The sequence below is a fragment of the Onychostoma macrolepis genome, chromosome 11, assembly GCF_012432095.1.
Source record: "Onychostoma macrolepis isolate SWU-2019 chromosome 11, ASM1243209v1, whole genome shotgun sequence".
Lineage (NCBI taxonomy): Eukaryota > Metazoa > Chordata > Actinopteri > Cypriniformes > Cyprinidae > Onychostoma > Onychostoma macrolepis.
Window position 1 is genome coordinate 7,234,608 of NC_081165.1, and position 18,474 is coordinate 7,253,081.

General features: G+C 40.7%; 1 protein-coding gene across 6 annotated transcripts; it reads right to left on the reverse strand.

Moving 5' to 3' along the window:
* Positions 1 to 455: 455 nt before the first annotated feature.
* Positions 456 to 16,760, reverse strand: raf1b (Raf-1 proto-oncogene, serine/threonine kinase b). 6 transcript variants are annotated; one of them, XM_058791245.1, is made up of 17 exons: positions 16,563 to 16,757; positions 13,316 to 13,542; positions 11,987 to 12,099; positions 11,210 to 11,312; positions 10,976 to 11,133; positions 10,300 to 10,386; positions 8,696 to 8,852; positions 8,571 to 8,595; positions 8,408 to 8,487; positions 8,130 to 8,247; positions 6,440 to 6,524; positions 6,162 to 6,338; positions 5,055 to 5,101; positions 4,775 to 4,893; positions 4,128 to 4,259; positions 2,475 to 2,609; positions 456 to 1,791 (listed from the first exon to the last, which is right to left on the reverse strand). In XM_058791245.1, the coding sequence occupies exons 2-17, from the start codon at positions 13,511 to 13,513 to the stop codon at positions 1,654 to 1,656; spliced, it is 1,872 nt and encodes a 623-aa protein (XP_058647228.1). In that variant the 5' UTR covers positions 13,514 to 13,542; positions 16,563 to 16,757; the 3' UTR covers positions 456 to 1,653. The 6 variants fall into 6 exon arrangements, with proteins under 6 accessions (XP_058647228.1, XP_058647229.1, XP_058647230.1 ...); XM_058791246.1 differs by lacking the exon at positions 16,563 to 16,757 and adding an exon at positions 16,415 to 16,555; XM_058791247.1 differs by lacking the exon at positions 16,563 to 16,757 and adding an exon at positions 16,400 to 16,555.
* Between the last annotated feature and the right edge of the window lie 1,714 nt (positions 16,761 to 18,474).

Consider the following 18,474-nt stretch of genomic DNA (forward strand, 5'->3'; position numbering starts at 1 on the left):
TAGATTTTTTTTCCCAGAAAAAAATTTGTCTTATTTAGTTTGAAGCACTGACTTTAAGAAAGCAGAGTCAAATCTACAATTTGTGTAAATATGAGAAAAGTAATTCGCCAGCAGATGTTCAGAAGCACTAGTTTGGTGGTATTTTTAATGTCAATCAAATGTAACTCATGTTATTTAATTCAGACGGAATCAGTGATAAACAGACAACACTGAAGCAAAAAGCATCTTAGTGCTGCACTATTAATTTAATATGTAATCAACACCATTATTCTTAGTAATTCAAACTGAAGCATTAAATATTGAATTGGCAATTTAGTTTTTATTTACATTTAAGTAAATTTTACTGATTTTATTTTCCATTTATGTTTGAATTGTTTTTTTAATAGAAAAACATTGTCTTGCAGTAAATTCTTAAAGAGTTGCTGAGTTTAATAATAAGAGTCAACACTAGAATGTGTAAAAACTGAGAAGATTTACTTATTTCAAAGAACGTTACATTTAAAAAATTAAAGCGTTCAGCTGTTAGTAATTTATATTTTTAGTACAATTGACTATCAAGCTATGTCCAGTTTATGATGATGAATTATTTTAGTCAAGACCACTGACAGCAAAATCACTTTTAATGAGGAGCTGTACATTAAACACTGTTTGTGCAGCGTTCATTTTAATTAAACAGTTTCTCTAACATGAAAAGTAAACATTATTTATACCATATTCAGGAAAAGTGCCATCAGCAAATCTTTAATGGAGTAAAATGTGGAAAAGCCTATACTGTATTTGATGTGAATTGCAGGATTGTGGCCCTACAGAACTGACTTTAACCCGAAGCAGATACTCAATACTGAATTCAAGCAATATCACACTAGCACGAGTGCATCAGCATTTATTCACACCAACATCAGATTTTTATTAAAAGAATAGAAAGCAAGATTATGGATTTGCATTTTAGTGTTAAGCAACTGTTTGAAGTTATAAACGTCTTAATGCTGGATGTGTTTCAGCTTTTGTCTTCTCCAGATGTTAACTGATGGACTGGAGTGCTGTGGATTATTGTGATGTTTTTATCAGACTCTCGTTCTGACGGCACCCATTCACTGCAGAGCATCCATTGCTGAGACACTGATGCAGAGACACACTTCTACAAACCTGATGAAGAAACACACTCATCCTGATCTTGAGTGTCATTTCTGGGTGAACTATCCCTCTAATCATCTTGTATAATATCACTTCTGCTGCTGCTTTAAAACAAAAGTTAAAACGTCAAGCACAAATCATCTTAAAAACTGAGCTTGTGTGGTGTATTTAACTTAATTTTATTAAAATACAATGAATAAACAATCTGTCAAGTTTACAAGTTAATCTTCCATGACAAGCACTAAAAGCCGAAAAAATACGAATCCCTAACAAGTCTCAAAGTTAATACCCACTCTTCTTTCTTGGATTCCTGTAACATACACACAGTCAGAGAGACAGCTAAACACAAGATGGTAAAGTGCTAGGAGGCGTTTGGATAAGCCACGAGCGACTCCACGGCTTCAGCGGCACTGGCACTTAGGGAATACACTGCTTCCAGGCACGTGATTGTGAGGAGGAGGAGAAAGCGTGGAGTAAGATCCCAGCGGAGCGCTGCGTGTAGAGAGAGACCGCAGCGCTTCACTTGAAGGCGGCCGAGAGCGCCAGCGTGCAGACGCTGATGTCCTCGGTGTGCGAGGCTCGGTGCAGCGACGGCTCGGACGCGCTGCGGTTGATCTTGGGCAGCGAGTGCTGGAGCAGCTCGATCGAGGACAGGATCTGTGAGAGAAACAGCATGCGTCTGAGCTAACGAACCGCTGCCGTTCAATTAAAGCCCACACGTCACTACACGCATGGCACTGCAGCAAACTACAAAACAATGGAATTCAATTAAACATGACATTCTGAAGCAGAGAGACTGAAATAGTATTTCATACTCTGATAATCTTGCCGTTTTTACAGTGAAGACTCAATATTGGGTTAAACTCACAATCAAAAAATAATATTAAGAGAATTAAGCCTATTTTAGGACATTAGGTTTTTTTGCATTGTGATGCTCTGTACAGTTCAGACATTTCATTTCACAAGGAATTATACTGAAATGTGGAAAAAAGTATTTATATTTCAGATCAACTGATACGAATTCATTTCGTTCATATTTATTTCTGCTTTGTGACACATTAATAACTAATTGAGCATTAGACTACAACAATAAACAAAATGCATTATTATTAACAAAATATTTATAGTTAATACTACCATAGGCCGTTATATTCGAGCTGTTTTGTGATCCAAAAGATTGATATTTTCTACATATTTCACGCTTGGGACATGAACAGCTGAGTACAAATTTGCTGTAGTGCATATATTTAAAAAAAATATATATATATTTTTTAATACAAACACAACATTATACATTATTATGAGCCGTGTAAAATGACTGCGGTGCAGCAGACGCTCACCTGAGGAAACAGCGGCCGCTCGTCTTTGCACTTCTGGATGCAGTCGGCGACGAGTCTCTTCATGGCTTTGGGACAGCTCTTGTAGAGTTTACTGAGGTCAGGGGTCAGATAGCCTCTCCCCACCATGAAGATGATCTGCATGCGATGCGAAAGGGAACAGCTTACTTTACTCAGAACTAAAACAGGAACCAGCTTCTCACACAATGAGCGCTTGTCTGAGCAGAAGCCAGTGTTTGTGACGCGGCTGAGAGCCACAGCACAACCCTCACAAACACATCAGCTGCGACTTACACTACAGACTAATACTCGGAGTGAGAATCACTGATTTTCAACTCTAGAACTATTTCAGCCAAGACAACTAAAAAAAACTTGGGGGAAAACGATAACAATGGCCTTCGTTGGCCTCCTCACTAAACAACCGAGTGTGCCTGCGAAACGACCTTTAGCCTTCGGGCGCCTAAATTTAGCAGCAGGGCTCCTGAGGGCCGGAGCGCTCGAGATCACTGCCAAACATTTCAGAGTCACGCCGCTGTGAACACCACCATCATCATCATCATCATCATCATCAGCCAGCTCGAGACTCAGAGATACTGAACTCTGTTCTGTTAGGATCCACTTCACTACTTGAGCATCACAAAAATCATGCACAAAATTTGAACATTCTTCCTAACAAACCTGACTCCTATTTCTAATTATACTAAAAGTCAAAAACATAATATCTGATGCATGGTGAACAGGTGGATTATTGTGTAATGTCCATGATCTGAGCAGATCTGTTACTGATTCCAAATTACAGGACAAATATTGGAGTTAGTAACGTAATCCATTACACAGACTACTTTTACCCTAAATCATTTATCACATATAATAAAAAAAGAAAATATATTCCATCTGTTGTTATTAAGACTGAGGTGATTTTAACTGAATTAATAATAATTATTGCTGCTGTGTGAATAATATGTAATCATGTAATCAACAAAACAGGAACTGTAATCTGATTGGAATGTAATATAATCTAATTACAAGTACTTAATTTTAGGAATCTGATTACGTAATCCTGATTAACTCTTTCCCTGCCAAACAAGTTATTTCCCAGGTTTCTGTGTTCTCTCTGTTGTCCGCTCGGGGCGCTTTCACGCACCTCCTGAACGAGTCTGGAGTCACTCGATCAAAAACACAGACGAGGAAGACACAGAAACCAGTGATCTCATGTGAGCATATGCGTATGAAAAATAATGCTATCATCAACACTAACTGCATAGAAATGAAAGCTGCCTAATGTTACAGAGTGACGTGGATCCAGAAAGTGTTAAAGCTTCGGGATACTGATGGAGGCCATCTACTGCATCTTCACTTTGATAATATTACTGAATATGATCCAGATGTAGTATTGGATAAAAATGTGATTTTCTCAGCTTTTTGCCCAAAATGTTGCTGATTTTATGAAACCTACCTACATTCAATGGTAGATATAAAAAATATAAAAAAAACAATGCTTGAAGCTAGAATAAAACTGATTTGGTCTGGTCTTTATTTTGATATATTACGTGTTCAGATATTCATACAACAAAATATTCTGGGGGCCGTGAAATTTTAGTGAAAATCTGCAAAAGTTAATCATGTGATATCTACAGGCTGATAGTGTTATCGCACCTGATCTCTGTTTCCGATCATAGAGTACGGCAGTTCTCCCGTCATCAGCTCATACAGGACGATACCGTACGAGTACACATCCGACTGGAAACTGTACGGATTGTTGTCCTGCATCCGGATGACTTCAGGAGCCTACAAACAAAACATCAGCGTCAGTTTCATAAAGTATTACACAAGACACTATTTCACTCTCAGGTCATCTGAGATCAGGATGAGTGTGTTTCTTCATCAGGTTTGTAGAAACGTGTCTCTGCATCAGTGTCTCAGCAATGGATGCTCTGCAGTGAATGGGTGCCGTCAGAATGAGAGTCCAAACAGCTGATAATAACCAAATATAACCAAAATATGAGTCCACAATCCATAATAACGCTTCTTCCAGTGAAAAAGAGTTCTGGTCTGAATCAGGAGAGAAATCTGCACAGATCCGTGCTCACAAGGATGGACTTGTCACTGGAAGAAGCGTTAATATGGACTGCGGACTCGGTTATATTTGGTTTTTATCAGCTGTTTGGACTCATTCTGACGGCACCCATTCACTGCAGAGCATCCAGTGATGCAATGACACATTTCTCCAAATCCATCTACATCTCGGATGAGTGCATTTCCAGCGAATGCTCAGTTCTGGCTGAACTCTTCCTCCAACGCACCATCCACAGAATGGATCCGGACGGCTGCTCCACTCGATGAGAGCCGCTCCACCGAGCCTTCACTGTGGCCAGACCAAAATCACCGATCTTCACCGTCAGCCCTTCATGCAGGAAGATATCTGAGCTTCCGTTAAGGCAATTCACGACAGCTTAAACTCTATTCTCACACGAGCACAAAAACAACATGCTTCAAAAACAAACCGTCTCTACAGAAGCAATGCTTCACCGCTTCAATCAGTGCAATACACAAACAAGAGGATGTCAAATAAGTGAAGGATACTGTTTGACTTCATGTCTCGATGGATGATATTCTTCGCATGTAGGTAACTGGAAGACAAAAGTCATTTTAATTCTATGTTCCTAGAGGTTTTTCCTCTATATATCTGTCACCGGTAGAGAGAACCAGCAGGCGTTAACTGACAAAACCACCTTTGAGTTTACATATAAACACCCCCATGCTGTACTATTTTAAAAGCTGGTCCCGATTCTATAAATAGCTGATGGTATCATGCTCTCAAAATGCAAATCTGTTACTGAAAATATACTCTGCTGTCAAACACTGACAGAACGCTGTGCTCTGCAGTCTTCACTGTTACTCTACAGGCCCAGAGACATCCCACAGACGCCCGAGAGCACGATACACCACGCTTCAGATGTTTGCGCTCGGGAAGATGCAAGAACTGTCCTCTGCTCACCGAGGCTGCATTTATTTGATTAAAAATACAGTAAACGGTGTAAAATTGTGAAATGTTATTACACTTTAAAATAGCGGTTTTCTTTTCTATGTGACCCTATGATAAACTGTCATATAGATAGATAGATGGATAAAATAACATCATTTATTTGGAAAAAGTCTTTATAAAAGTCATTTTTGATCAATTTAAAGATAGTGGATATTATAATTTATTTCTTTAAAAAAACATCTTTTTGACCCCAAACTTCTGAAAGTGCTAGTGTATATTTTCATTGCAGTACATGGTTGTAGCTGGTGTAATCTGAGCTGCATTTTCCTTTACTTTGTGCCGTTTTGTTCATGGTTTGAGGATGATGTCAGACGGCTTGTCTGCATCGGCGTCTAAGTTAACTAACTTCTATCAATTTAATATTTACACCCAAGTTCTGCTAATTCAGTCGCTGCACAGCCGTTGACATCGACGACAGCACTGCTGAGATAAGCTGATGCGCCTGTCCCAACCAAACAAGAGCATGTTTCATGTTAGAATTTGCATTCGGCACATAGCAGCGTTTAGGCTCGCAGAAGGCTGGTTTGGATCGGGGCAGCCAGCCGGGCTTTCAGGTGCGATCCCAGAACCCTTGAGCAGCTGGGTCAGTGTTTGATCGGGAGCTCAGTTAACTAGAGATCCCTGCAGCCTCTCTGAACACTCACTCCATGCCCTGCGCCGTCTGTCTGGCGATGTCCATCAGCTGGAACATCTGGAAGTTGGTCTCCTGCACATGCAGATGTTTGTAGAGGCTGCTTCCTTCACACCACTGCGTCACGATGGCCAAGTTTGCTTTGGTCATGTATCCCATAAACAGAACAATATTGACGTGCCTGGTCTTCCTGTAACAAGCACAGTGTTTAACGGACTCTAGCGCTGCAGGACAAGCTCATTACGACGCTGTTTCACTATAAATTATTTCCATGTTCTCTCTTTGGTTTACCTGAGAACAGCCACTTCATTGCGAAAGGCCTGTAACTGCTCCGGTGTGGGATTCACGACCTTTAAAATCTTCACAGCAACATCACCTGGAAACACAGAGAAACTTTAAATACAAACACTTGAACTCACTCAATCAGGAGGATGTGTTTATCCAAGCATGTTTCACACTGGAAGTGGATCCCTGTCAACAATATAACAATATTAAAACAGAGACGTAACATGATAAATAATAACAATCCTCATGGTCATGAATTAAGAATTGACTCATTAGCTTCCTCATATCAGGTAAATTGTGGCCACAAATTAACTAAATTAAAATAAAGTAGTATAATGTGACCAGTACTTGACTAAAACAAGGGAACTAATTAAGTCATGGGAACTAATTCTTAATTTGTGGCCGTGATAACTTTTATTTTTTTCCCCTGCGCATGCCATGTATATCTCAATATATAGTGATTTTATTTCATTTTGCTTGAAATTCACCCCACAAATATTTTAAATACAACAACCATTTAGGAGTGTTTATTTATTAATAATTCAGTGACCTACAGCGGAGGCCAAAATGATTAGAGCACTAGTATTATCAGCAGCTAAACATGGTTTTAAGTCAGTTATTTCTATGTTTTGCTGGAGTGCGTCAGGAGGAAATATCAGATTACATTTACAAACATTCATTTAGCCATTAATTGTAATAATCCAGTGATATTTTTGAGATGTGATCTGATCATCATCAGTCTGTCTGGAGAGACATGAAGAACCAGAACAAACTGAGACTAAATCCAGAAGAACTGTCTCAAGGCGCTTCGAGAAACCTCCTGCAAAGCTCCTGAGAAACTCTGCTCGAGTGCAGCGAGGACAAAACCTGCTTTAAACACGAAGCATGCTCACAACAAATTCATGAGATTATTGATTACAAAACAGCTTCATAGAGTTAAAAACAAAACTCTCAGATATAATTGTCCCTGGATGTGTTCGATGTCATGATACGCACTCCTGCACTCGTGACAGTAGCTATGACTCCATCGCCCTGTTTTTATGTGCATTTAAGTATTGCATGAGAAACGAGATGGAAATGCCTAATTTCGAATAAAAATCCCTTAATTTGCAAAACCATTTTTACGCTTGCTTGAGGTGTTTTTTTGTCTTGTGTGTGGTAGATGGAAGATGGACACGCATTCACCGAATAAATTCCTCCATACGCATCATAAAAGTCATGTGAGTGCGCAATGGGATGGCATTACCTGACTAACCAGAGGCCCGATCTCATCGAATAGCATCTGAAATGTTTTGGTCGTTCTGAAATGCCCGAGCAAAGTCTGTCGTCAAAGTATGTGTGTATAATCACGGTCTCACACGACTGCGTTTCCAAACAGCAGCATCCGCCTCCGAAAGCAGTGACAGCATTTATTGTGCTTCGTCTGCTCGCTCTGAGCCGCAAGTCATTCATCATATATGAAAATGATTATATTCAGTGGCATCTCCTACATTTCTTAGTGATATTTAGTGCCAGTTCACCAGGAAGTGACGGTTTAGTTCTCTTTGACTCACTGGATGGAAACAGTGCTTATCTGCAAATGTTTCAATTTTGCACACAAGTTAAATTGGCATCTTTGGATGGAAACCCAGCTAGTGAGAGCACACAGCAGCCGAATGCTACTTAAGACGATATGAAGATGAGAGAGAAATCTTACCGTGCCACTTCCCTTTGTAAACGGTGCCAAACGAGCCGGAGCCGATCCTGGAGTGCAGCACCACCTCGCTGGCCTCGATCTCCCAGTAATAGCTGGAGTCTCTCTTCTCTCTGGGACGCTAGACAGCAGAAACACCATCAGCCAGCGTCCAGTGAAGCAGACACACGTGTGTTACGGTATAGTGAAACGGTGCTAATCTACAATACCAAGAAACTACTCTGATGTTATATTTCTGTTTGCTTTTTTATTTGGCTTGTGATTCTTCGCGTGGCACTTACGATGCGTTTTTCCTGAGTGTTCGAAGGCGCTTTCTCCCTGTGCGCCGGAGCCGGGGTTCTGGACCACTCCGTCGGGCTTCCTGTGAAGAGTGTGATGTGTGAGAGCACGCATCTGCCGTAGCTTTGCTAGGAAACCTGAGGAAGAAGTCTGAAAAACCCTCACCTGATTCATCTCGGCCCAGGGCTTCCTGTGAACACAGAGGAAGTACTACTTTAACACATGAAGTTTTGAGAGAAGACGGTAGCGGTTCAGGACCCAAGCTGGTGTTAGAGAGCGAGCGCGGTCACCTGATACGCAGCGGTCTCATGGACCGGACCGGCCGTGCTCACCATGTGCACGTTAGGAGTGGATGTGGACAGCACTTTATGACTGAGAGACACGCCAGCGGACGGCACGGGGCTGATGTAGTTCAGAGCGTTCGGCGTGGAGTATCTGTGATAGGGACTGGAGAAGAGTTTGTATGTCAGTCGAGTCTAGACCCAGATCTGTCTTTATAACAGGACGCTCCGCTGCAGGGATGATGTACGGGCAAACCAACAACTATTCAGACACCGCATTTCATTTTTACTGTAGTTCATTGTAAACTGTGACATATTATACCCAAAAATCCTTCATACAGTGGACTAGCAGTAAGATTTGGGACTAAAAATGACTCACTTTGAGCTGATCATGTTTTGCTTGAGTGTTTTTCTTTAATTGCTAATGTGATCTTTTTTAATGAAGCATTGCTTGGTAATTGCTTGAGCTAAATTATCTAATTGTGTTCTTAAATTTAACAGCTGACAGCTATTCAACCCAATTCATTACATACCTTTCTATCAAAGTTATCATCAAGATCAATGTGTTCCGACACAGTTTAACTCTGAGCTCCTCATATTTTATTATCATTTTCTAAACTACAGCGAATAAACTGTGATAATGTGAGAAATGTTGAAGGTATGCATCTTTGTAGGCCAAAACCCAGAAATGAGTTGCATTAAAGCACTTCCCGTTACATCATCCTGAAGTCAATGGGTTTTTAGTTTAAAAACAAAACAAAAACTAAGATGAGCATCATAAACTTGTGTTGGTCGCAGAGCTTGTTTTCTGCAAAAGTCTAATTGGGTTTGTGGCAGAGGAGCCAGTGTGAGGCTAACACAAGCGTGGCAGCTTTAAACACACCGTGGATGAAGTTAAAGCAGATGTAGGACAGACTAAAGAAGATAAAATGCCACCAGCACATTCGAAAACAAGGCTCTTAAGAGAAACTTTGTTTAGATCTTGATTACAGATCAAGTTCCTGCTGATTATCATTTCGTGTGAAAGTTGCCAAATAGCTTTACGTCATCTTCAAAAAAGGAAGAACTAAGCCGATGAAAAACTGGATGCAAGTTGACAAAGAGTAAGTGATTTTATCACATCGGTCTCATGCCAGCAACATCTCGTAATGTACAGGGGATATATTTCTGACACAGTGTGTATTTTAATGGTTGTTTTAATGACTTGTTGGCCTAGTATACTTCCACTGGAAGTGTGTTATTGTAAAAATGATTTTTGGAGATAATGCTGCGGACAGAGCTTCTCTTGCATTGCTATTAATCTTGAGTTTCTCCACCTGCCCAGACCTTTCTACGGCCAATCACTCCAGCACTAAATGGGAAAATGAGACTTAATTTTTAACTACCCATTATATATATAGTCAAATATTTTAACACCATGCACGATTTCCAGATTAAGCAAGGTGGCCGTTTAAAATATAAAGCTAAAAAACTACCTTAAAAAATGTTTTCCAGCAAATAATCCCCAAATACAAGAAACAGAAGAAGGTGGCGTCTTGACGTGCTTTGGTTTTCAGAGGACTTGTCAAGAGAGCACCAGATTTGAGGTCAGTACAGAAACAGGTTATATGTACCTGAAGGAGAATTTAGAGTTCTGCATGCGGCGGGACGAGAGAGGAGGGAGCGACGGAGTGCCGTTCTCTCCGGGAGTCGGGAACAGCCTGGAAAACAGACGACCCTTCAGTGAACTTAAAGACTGCCTGAGACAGCTGCTTTATGACAGCTACACAAGATCTCATTTGAGATGGACTAATGAGGGATTTTCCTTGGTATGTAATCTTAGAAATTGTATATTTTTTAATGAAGGAGGGCTTTGTGATGAATTCCCGACCAGCAGAAGAATGGACCTTTGTACCGTGAATTACCTGATTTTCATTGATAGACATCTACCGAGCTCCCAGCGCGAGCGCCGCTATGCAAAACTCTTTCTGTGCATCAGGAGACTTCCCTTGAACTACATCTACATGTCTATCTTCTTTTCAACAGAAAGGGAAAAAGCCTGTTCAATGTAAAAATGCTACATTACACAAAGTCAGCAGTTCATGCATGGCTACTTAACTGAGTTCCTATGCACTGTACTATTTCTGTAACTGTTCCTAAGACTTTTTCATTTTTAGTTAATTTCCTTTCTTTTCCAGACCCAGAAATCCCAATGTTTTTTCACAATGTGTAACGCCAGTAGCCCTGTATAGATGAGCGTTCTGTGCTTCTCGAGCGTGATACGGTGTGTGCGGCTTCATGAACACTCACAGGAGCTGTCGGATGTTGCTCCAGTCCACACACATCGTGGGCACTTTGGTGCTGCAGTGCTCGTGAAACTTGTAGCCGCACGTCTGACATCTGAAGCCGTGCAAAAGAAACTTCTGACATATGTCACAAAAGGCCAACTTCAAGAACGTTTTCCGTACCTGTGAAGGGGACGGTCGTTAGAGTAAAGATAGTAAAGACAGCAAAGCTCGGTTTGAACACATTATGGGAACTCACAAAATTGTGCGTAGTCAGGGGTACGTGATCTAAGACTTCAACCAGCAGCTCCTCTCCGACCAGCGAGGTAGAATCAGTGCTCCAATCCATACGCAACTTTTTACTGAACAGAAAAAATAGTGCGTTTTCATTAAATGAGCATTGAATTGGCTACCAGGGCCAAGATTCATCCAACTGGGGCTGGATTATTACAGCTGTCAAACACAAAATAACAGTTCTCATAAGTATTCACGCCCCTGTGAGTCGTGTATCGCACATGCAGCTTTGCAATGTTCTTACAATCTCTCTGGAAAACCTGCTCAAGCTCAGGTTACACGGAGATCATGATGGAGCAAACTTTTACTAGTCCACTCATAAACTGGACTCAGACTTGGCCACTCCAGGACAACAATGTTGTTTTAAAAGCCATTACTAGAGGTTTTCCTCCAGGATATGCCAGTATTCAACAGTGAAACTCAACTGAAATCTTGTGAAATGGAATCATACTGCACTGGGAAGTCTATATCAATATCCATCCCTACCAAATACAGTGTTTTTTATAATTGTATTTATTTTACATAGCTTTGTAAAGACATTTTCACACATTGAAGAGTCTTTTTCTATTCATCAGTGGTCAAAATACCAAATTAATTTGGCTTCAGCACATAACGTCTTGCTGGCACTGCATGTTGATAGCTGCGTGCAAACAGTGAGGAAAAGGCTATTATATCTCAGATAGTGTTCAGACTGCAAGATCACAACACGCTTTCTTCTTCTTCTTCATAGGCCACGACTTACAATGAATGTTCTCGATGAAGCTTGAAAACCGCACAGCATTCTGGCTGAAGTCCCCGGACCTTCAGGGCTTTGATGAGGCAGTTGCGCAGCGTCATACCCGGCCGCACGTTCACCTATAACACACAGCGTCAACAGTTCATCACTTTATACAGAATAAAGGCATGAACCGCCATGTTCAGCTTGTGTAGAGGAGGACACGATTATAAAAGGAATATTTTCAGGCTGCATCTTTAGCGCTATATCAACCAGTTTGTGGGTCAAAGATGAAAAATGGTTTTCAAGCATCAAAACAATAAGTGTAATGCAGCTTTGAATTGTTGTTGTTTTTAGAAAGTGAGAAAGTGTCCCGTTTAATTAAACGGTTTAAAAAAATTTATATCATACTTTGTTCCCATGATTTACAGAAAACAGACACTAAAATATCATTCAGTGTAACAATCTTGTCAGACATATTTACCACAACAATCAGTTTATGACATAGGACGACTAATTAGTTTTAAATACTTAAACTAATAACAAAACATACAGTCTCTGATTCAGAAGCGCCAGATTGTCAGAGCAAAGTCAGAATTGACCCAAATTCTTTTTAGAAATAGTCTTCGTGCAGCCAGTCTTGTACTCTACTAGGTTCACCAAACCGTCGTCCAAAAAATGCGTTGCACAGATTTGAACATTTGGGTTGTGCTGTTCTGAAACCACGCCTTCTTTCTTTGCGTGCACATTTGGGCGGCATTACGCAAATATTTCCACATCGTGACAGACATGTGGGGGCGTGTTTAATGAGGTGTTTTAGCCCGGTCCGACTCTGCAGATCGTATACATGCACAAACAGCTACATAACACACTAAAGAACAGGAAGAGAAATCGCATCATATGACCCCTTTAAACTTTCCCACGATCCCATTTTGGCCAGTTGTCAGCAACAATTTTTTACTAATTTAAAATGCAATAAAATTTAGCATGCTCACTTATTCTATTTTAATACGTACAGGTCAGAGTAAGTATGTTGTTTCAGTTTTTACATTAATATAAGTGTTACACCGAATGACAATGGAAGATTATTTTACCCACATTTTGACATTTTATTCTCCCAAAACTTACTTGAAACCTTAAAAGTAGACACTTTACATGCATTAATATGCTTTCTGTATATAGAAAATAACTTTTGTAAAATGTATTTTTATGCGGACATTTAAATGTCTTTAACCCTTCTATAAACAAACTGCTTTTACGTCAAGGCGCTTACAACGGTGCAGCAGGATCACGCTCATCATACTGTGTCAAACATTCACCGAAAGTGTTCAAAATAACAGATTATTTTCTTGTTACCACAGTGCGCTGTTTGTTGGGCAGGTAGACGCGGATTGTGCTGCTAGCTTTCGAGTCTGGGATTCTGCCGTCATCGGATAATCTCCGGTACGGGAAGTTCTTGAGGATGGTGGGAGACACGCAGGAGTCTTCAAACACAGAGTCTTTGCACACAAACCCATGACTGATGTTTTTCCAGGCTCCTTGAACATGCTCCATCACGGCAGGCAGCAGCAGACTTCAGTAATCTAGCATGAGAACAGAACAGATACAGATGAGCCGACCTCTCTCACACACACACACACACACACACACTGATCTGAGGTCAGGGACGTGACCAAAACAATGGCCTTTAACACAGACATGACAACTTCACCCTCAGTTCATCTGAGATCAGGATGAGTGTGTTTCTTCATCAGGTTTGTAGAAGTGTGTCTCTGCATCAGTGTCTCAGCAATGGATGCTCTGCAGTGAATGGGTGCCGTCAGAATGAGAGTCTGATAAAAACATCACAATAATCCACAGCACTCCAGTCCATCAGTTAACATCTGGAGAAGACAAAAGCTGAAACTAATCCAGCATTAAGATGTTTTAACTAAAATATAATCCATAATAACTCTTCCTGCAGTGAACAAGTGCATCTGCTGTCGTCTCTCACATCAAAATCCAGCCACATATTCTGCTTGATCTGCAGATTTCTCTCCTGATTCACACCAGAACACTTTTTCACTGCAGGAAGAGTTATTATGGATTATATTTTAGTTATAAACATCTTAATGCTGGATTAGTTTCAGCTTTTGTCTTCTCCAGATGTTAACTGATGGACTGGAGTGCTGTGGATTATTGTGATGTTTTTATCAGACTCTCATTCTGACGGCACCCATTCACTGCAGAGCATCCATTGCTGAGACACTGATGCAGAGACACATTTCTACAAACCTGATGAAGAAACACACTCATCCTGATCTCAGATGAACTGAGGGTGAGTAAAACAAATCTTTAACAGACAAGCATCACACAAGTCATGAATTATAATATATGATTTAAAAAAAAAAAAAAAAAAAAAAAGCACCATTTCCTACTTCCGTTACTCTCATACAGTACCGGCGACTCTGAAGAGGGTATTGTATTTGTAATGCGAGTACGTGACTCGCAGCAATAACCCTCCAAACAGCAGGCATCCCGTTTCTAAACAAGGTCACCTGCAGGACTGAGTGTAATGTGGAGTAATGCAGGCTATCAGCGCACACACTCCTGAGAAGTCAAGGACAAATAACTCTGACAGGGTCCTCAATCATTCACAACAACACCCAAATAGCCTTCAGATCATAATAATAATAATAAAATGATAACGTTTTGATGATTACTATTTCTCACAGCACACTTCTGCTTTCAAAAACAGAAGGTCAGTCTTAGTTATTCATCGTTTAAAAATGAGGATAACGTTTTGTATTTATTATAATTTTTCTATCAGCATTCATGGCTAAAAACAGTATGTTTGTAGTTGCATGAAACATTATCACGTCTTTGTCACCAAGAAGAGCAGAAGCGCAGATGGTGACAGATATCACTGTCCGAGCAGCGTAACAGTGTCTGGAAACAAGCCATTACAGTATAACGCTGTCGAAGTGTTCTGCATATGAAGTGTGATTCAGTAATTCATGTCACGATCAGACGGTCTGTCCAGACTGGCCAGCTCATGCTATCACACAGTATTCACAGCCGACACTGACGTGTTTTGCATGAGCCACTGATATCCACCTGTTCTCGCTCAGACAGCAACTCCGCTGGGTTTGACTGCTCTGCTCTCATTAGGCTTTCAGCTCTTCATTGTTCTGACACCAGAAACCTGTCGAGCAGGTCTGAGCGGCTCTCGGAGACAGACGCTCGCTGCAGATCTGACCCACGGTGTGAGAAACACCAATGATTCTGCAGTAAAGCCGTCTGTGACACGCTGTTCCTCATGCACATCCCTGATATTCCCTCCGCTTCATGCATATATGACGAGCAACGCCATCTCAGTGTGAGGTCACCGGCCTCGACTTCAAAACACGCTGCCAAAAATATTAGAATGTCTTGATGCTGCCCTACAAGGTGTGTGTGTGCATATATAATATCATGTTATATAAACGTATGAATGTCTCTGCATGAGACAATAGATTAAGTGTGAAAACACTGTTTGGGCCACTAATTACCATTTAAGCCTTCCCAAAGTTTGCATTCAAACTCACCAGTATTTATTCACTTTATGTTATCTATATCCGTAAATATTCTTGAAATATGGCTCAAATAATCAGACTGCTGCTAAAAAACACATTTATGGATTTGAAAGAATGATTATAACATGCAATATTCCTATATTCTAAGAGGTCTCTGAAATCACATCTTAAGCCCTATAGAGGGATGTTTAGCTATAAATATTGCATCAGATAGCATGATGAGAATCCAGCAGCACAATTAAAGCCATTAGACGAGTGCTGATAGCCGCTGTGTGCTCCTCTAACACTCAGATAAACACAGGAATAACAGCAGATTCACACAATAAATGCAGAACAGTGCAGACAGGTTTATGAAACCGGATCCCGTTAATGAATCAGCAGACTGACAAAATAAATCAAGATACCAAAGTCATCCTGTGTTTTAAAAATACATTTAAAGCGAGTCTGGAACATCCGGGTAACACTATAAACAAACTCTTCATGTTTAACATCTTTAACATGCTTCGGCTCGAAAATAGAAGAGACTAACAACTCGAACAAACGGAGAAGACTGCATTTGAGGAAAAACTAGAGAACAATGAAGAGGTTTGTTAATGTTTCATGTTGGCAATCATTCATAAGATATTATACGTCACGCAGTTTCATAGACTGTTAATATCAGACCTTGTTCCATTTCATCCTTTACACTCCTAGCATTATTCACCATTAAAACTTCCATTTACCGACAGAAGAAAGAACATTTTCCCTAACGACAAGACACCGATGTTTTGAGTTTTAGCAAACAAGCTTAGTTCATCGGCTAAGTAACTTTAATCAGTTTGGTAACAGCACACGCAGCTAACTAAACACCAACACAAAGAACAGCGCTAGTTCTAATCGACTTAACCGTGTTTACAAACACCTCCGCTCACTCTCCGGTACCGCTCCCGCAAACAATACCGTCTCCGCACAACACACATCTGCCTCCGCCTCGAGACCGCGACCCGCTCCGCCGCACCGGAGCTCCGCGAGGAACAACACCGCGCTCAGCAGCGAGAAGCTTCACTCACCACACAAACTTGTTGAATTGTTGATCCGCCATGATTATCGCTACAAGGGAGAGCGTGACGTTACAGTGACGTCATCGCCCTCATCATTACAGCGGCGCGACAAACTAACGCTAGTTACGCTAGTGAACAGTCGCGTGACACGCCGAGGACTCGTCTGGGGGCGAATTACAGCAGAACTGCGCCCCAGATGACGCACTATACACTGTGCGCTTATACAATATGTGCTTATGCAGTGTATGAATTATATAAGGTTATTTTGTCATTGATAATCGGAGTCTGATAGCCCCTCCCCCTTCGCGACGTAATTAAAGCTGCTACGGTTGAGTGCGTGACGTGTCTCAGCTTTAATTACATCGCGCAGGGGGAGGGGCTATCAGACTCCGATTATTAATCGGACTGAGTTGACCATAGATATCTATCTATCTATCTATCTATCGATCTATCTATCTATCTACACCGTAAAAAAAAAAGTTCAGGCAACTTAAAATTTTAAGGCAACCAGCTTCAGCAGATTTTTGAGCAACTTTTTTTTTTTTTTTTACAGTGTATCTATCTATCTATCTGTCTGTATATATACATATATCCTATATATACACATATCATCATATCTCTGGTGATGACGCGTTTAACGGTCATCAGTATGGTAAATCCTTGACAGTTTTTTAGTTTTTAAAATAAAAATGTATGTGCATTTATAACGCCATACTTTGTATTATATCACCTTCGCATCAAATTACCCAAAACAAGATTAACCAGCATTAACCGTACAGCTGAGTCTGTGAAACATTGTCAGCGCAACTGCAGCGGTTTTCCGTTAACTTCCGAATACTCCCGAGTCCCGCAGTCAGGAGTCAGGGCCGTTCTCGGGGGGTTCTCTCAGATAACACCACACACTTAGGAAATGCTGTTCTGTAATAGCTTTTGTCCTAAATGTGTTCCTAACTGAAATTACTGCTTACCCAACAGATAAGATTGTAAAGTTAGGATCTTACTGTAATACTCCTGCACCAGATAATATGGAGTTTTGATTAGCTGGCTAATAATATCATCTTAAAGGGACAGTTCACCCAAAACTGAGAATTCTGTCATCATTTACTCATCCTCAAGTAGTTCTAAACCTGTATGAATGTCTTTGTTCTGCCGAACACAAAGGAAGATATTCTGAAGAAAGTTTGTAACCAGGCTGTTTTGGGGCACCATTAACTTCCATAGTAAGAAAAAAAAAAATACTATGTAAATCAATGGTGCCCCAGAACTGCTCCGTTTCCCACATTCTTCAGAATATCTTCCTTTGTGTTCAGCAGAACAAACACATTCATACAGGTTTAGAACTACTTGAGGATGAGTAAATGATGACAGAATTCTCATTTTTGGGTGAACTGTCCCTTTAAATGATCGTGAAGAATACAGTGACTGACACCACACAGAAGCATCTCTTCAGATGCTGAATGCAGAGTTTTACATCAGGAGGGTATGTGTCAGTTTCTCCTCTTGATCTTTGATTCAGGGCCGTGCAGGTCTCCAAAACCACCACCAGAGCACCGCAGCTTGTGTGGGGCAGGTTCATACAGAACCATTACTGTTATCAGACAAACTCAACAGAGCTTTAAATGGCATGCTGTCTGGTGAGATGAGAGATCACCAGAGTGGGGTTTTGGCGCAGACAGAAAGACAGCCATACACAGAATTAAAAAGAAAGAGGTTAAACAGCAAAGACGTTTTTCTACAGCTCGGTTCTCTCGTATTTGCCCGCAGCAGTAGTGTTGGCACAGTGTGCTGTGTAAGCTTACTCACGGCCTGTTTCTTCCAGTGCCACGACGCCGTACAGATTTTACATAGAAATCATTCATTTCCTTTTACAAGAACAAGAGTTACTTGTTCTAGATTATACTTGCATTTGTACATATCTGTG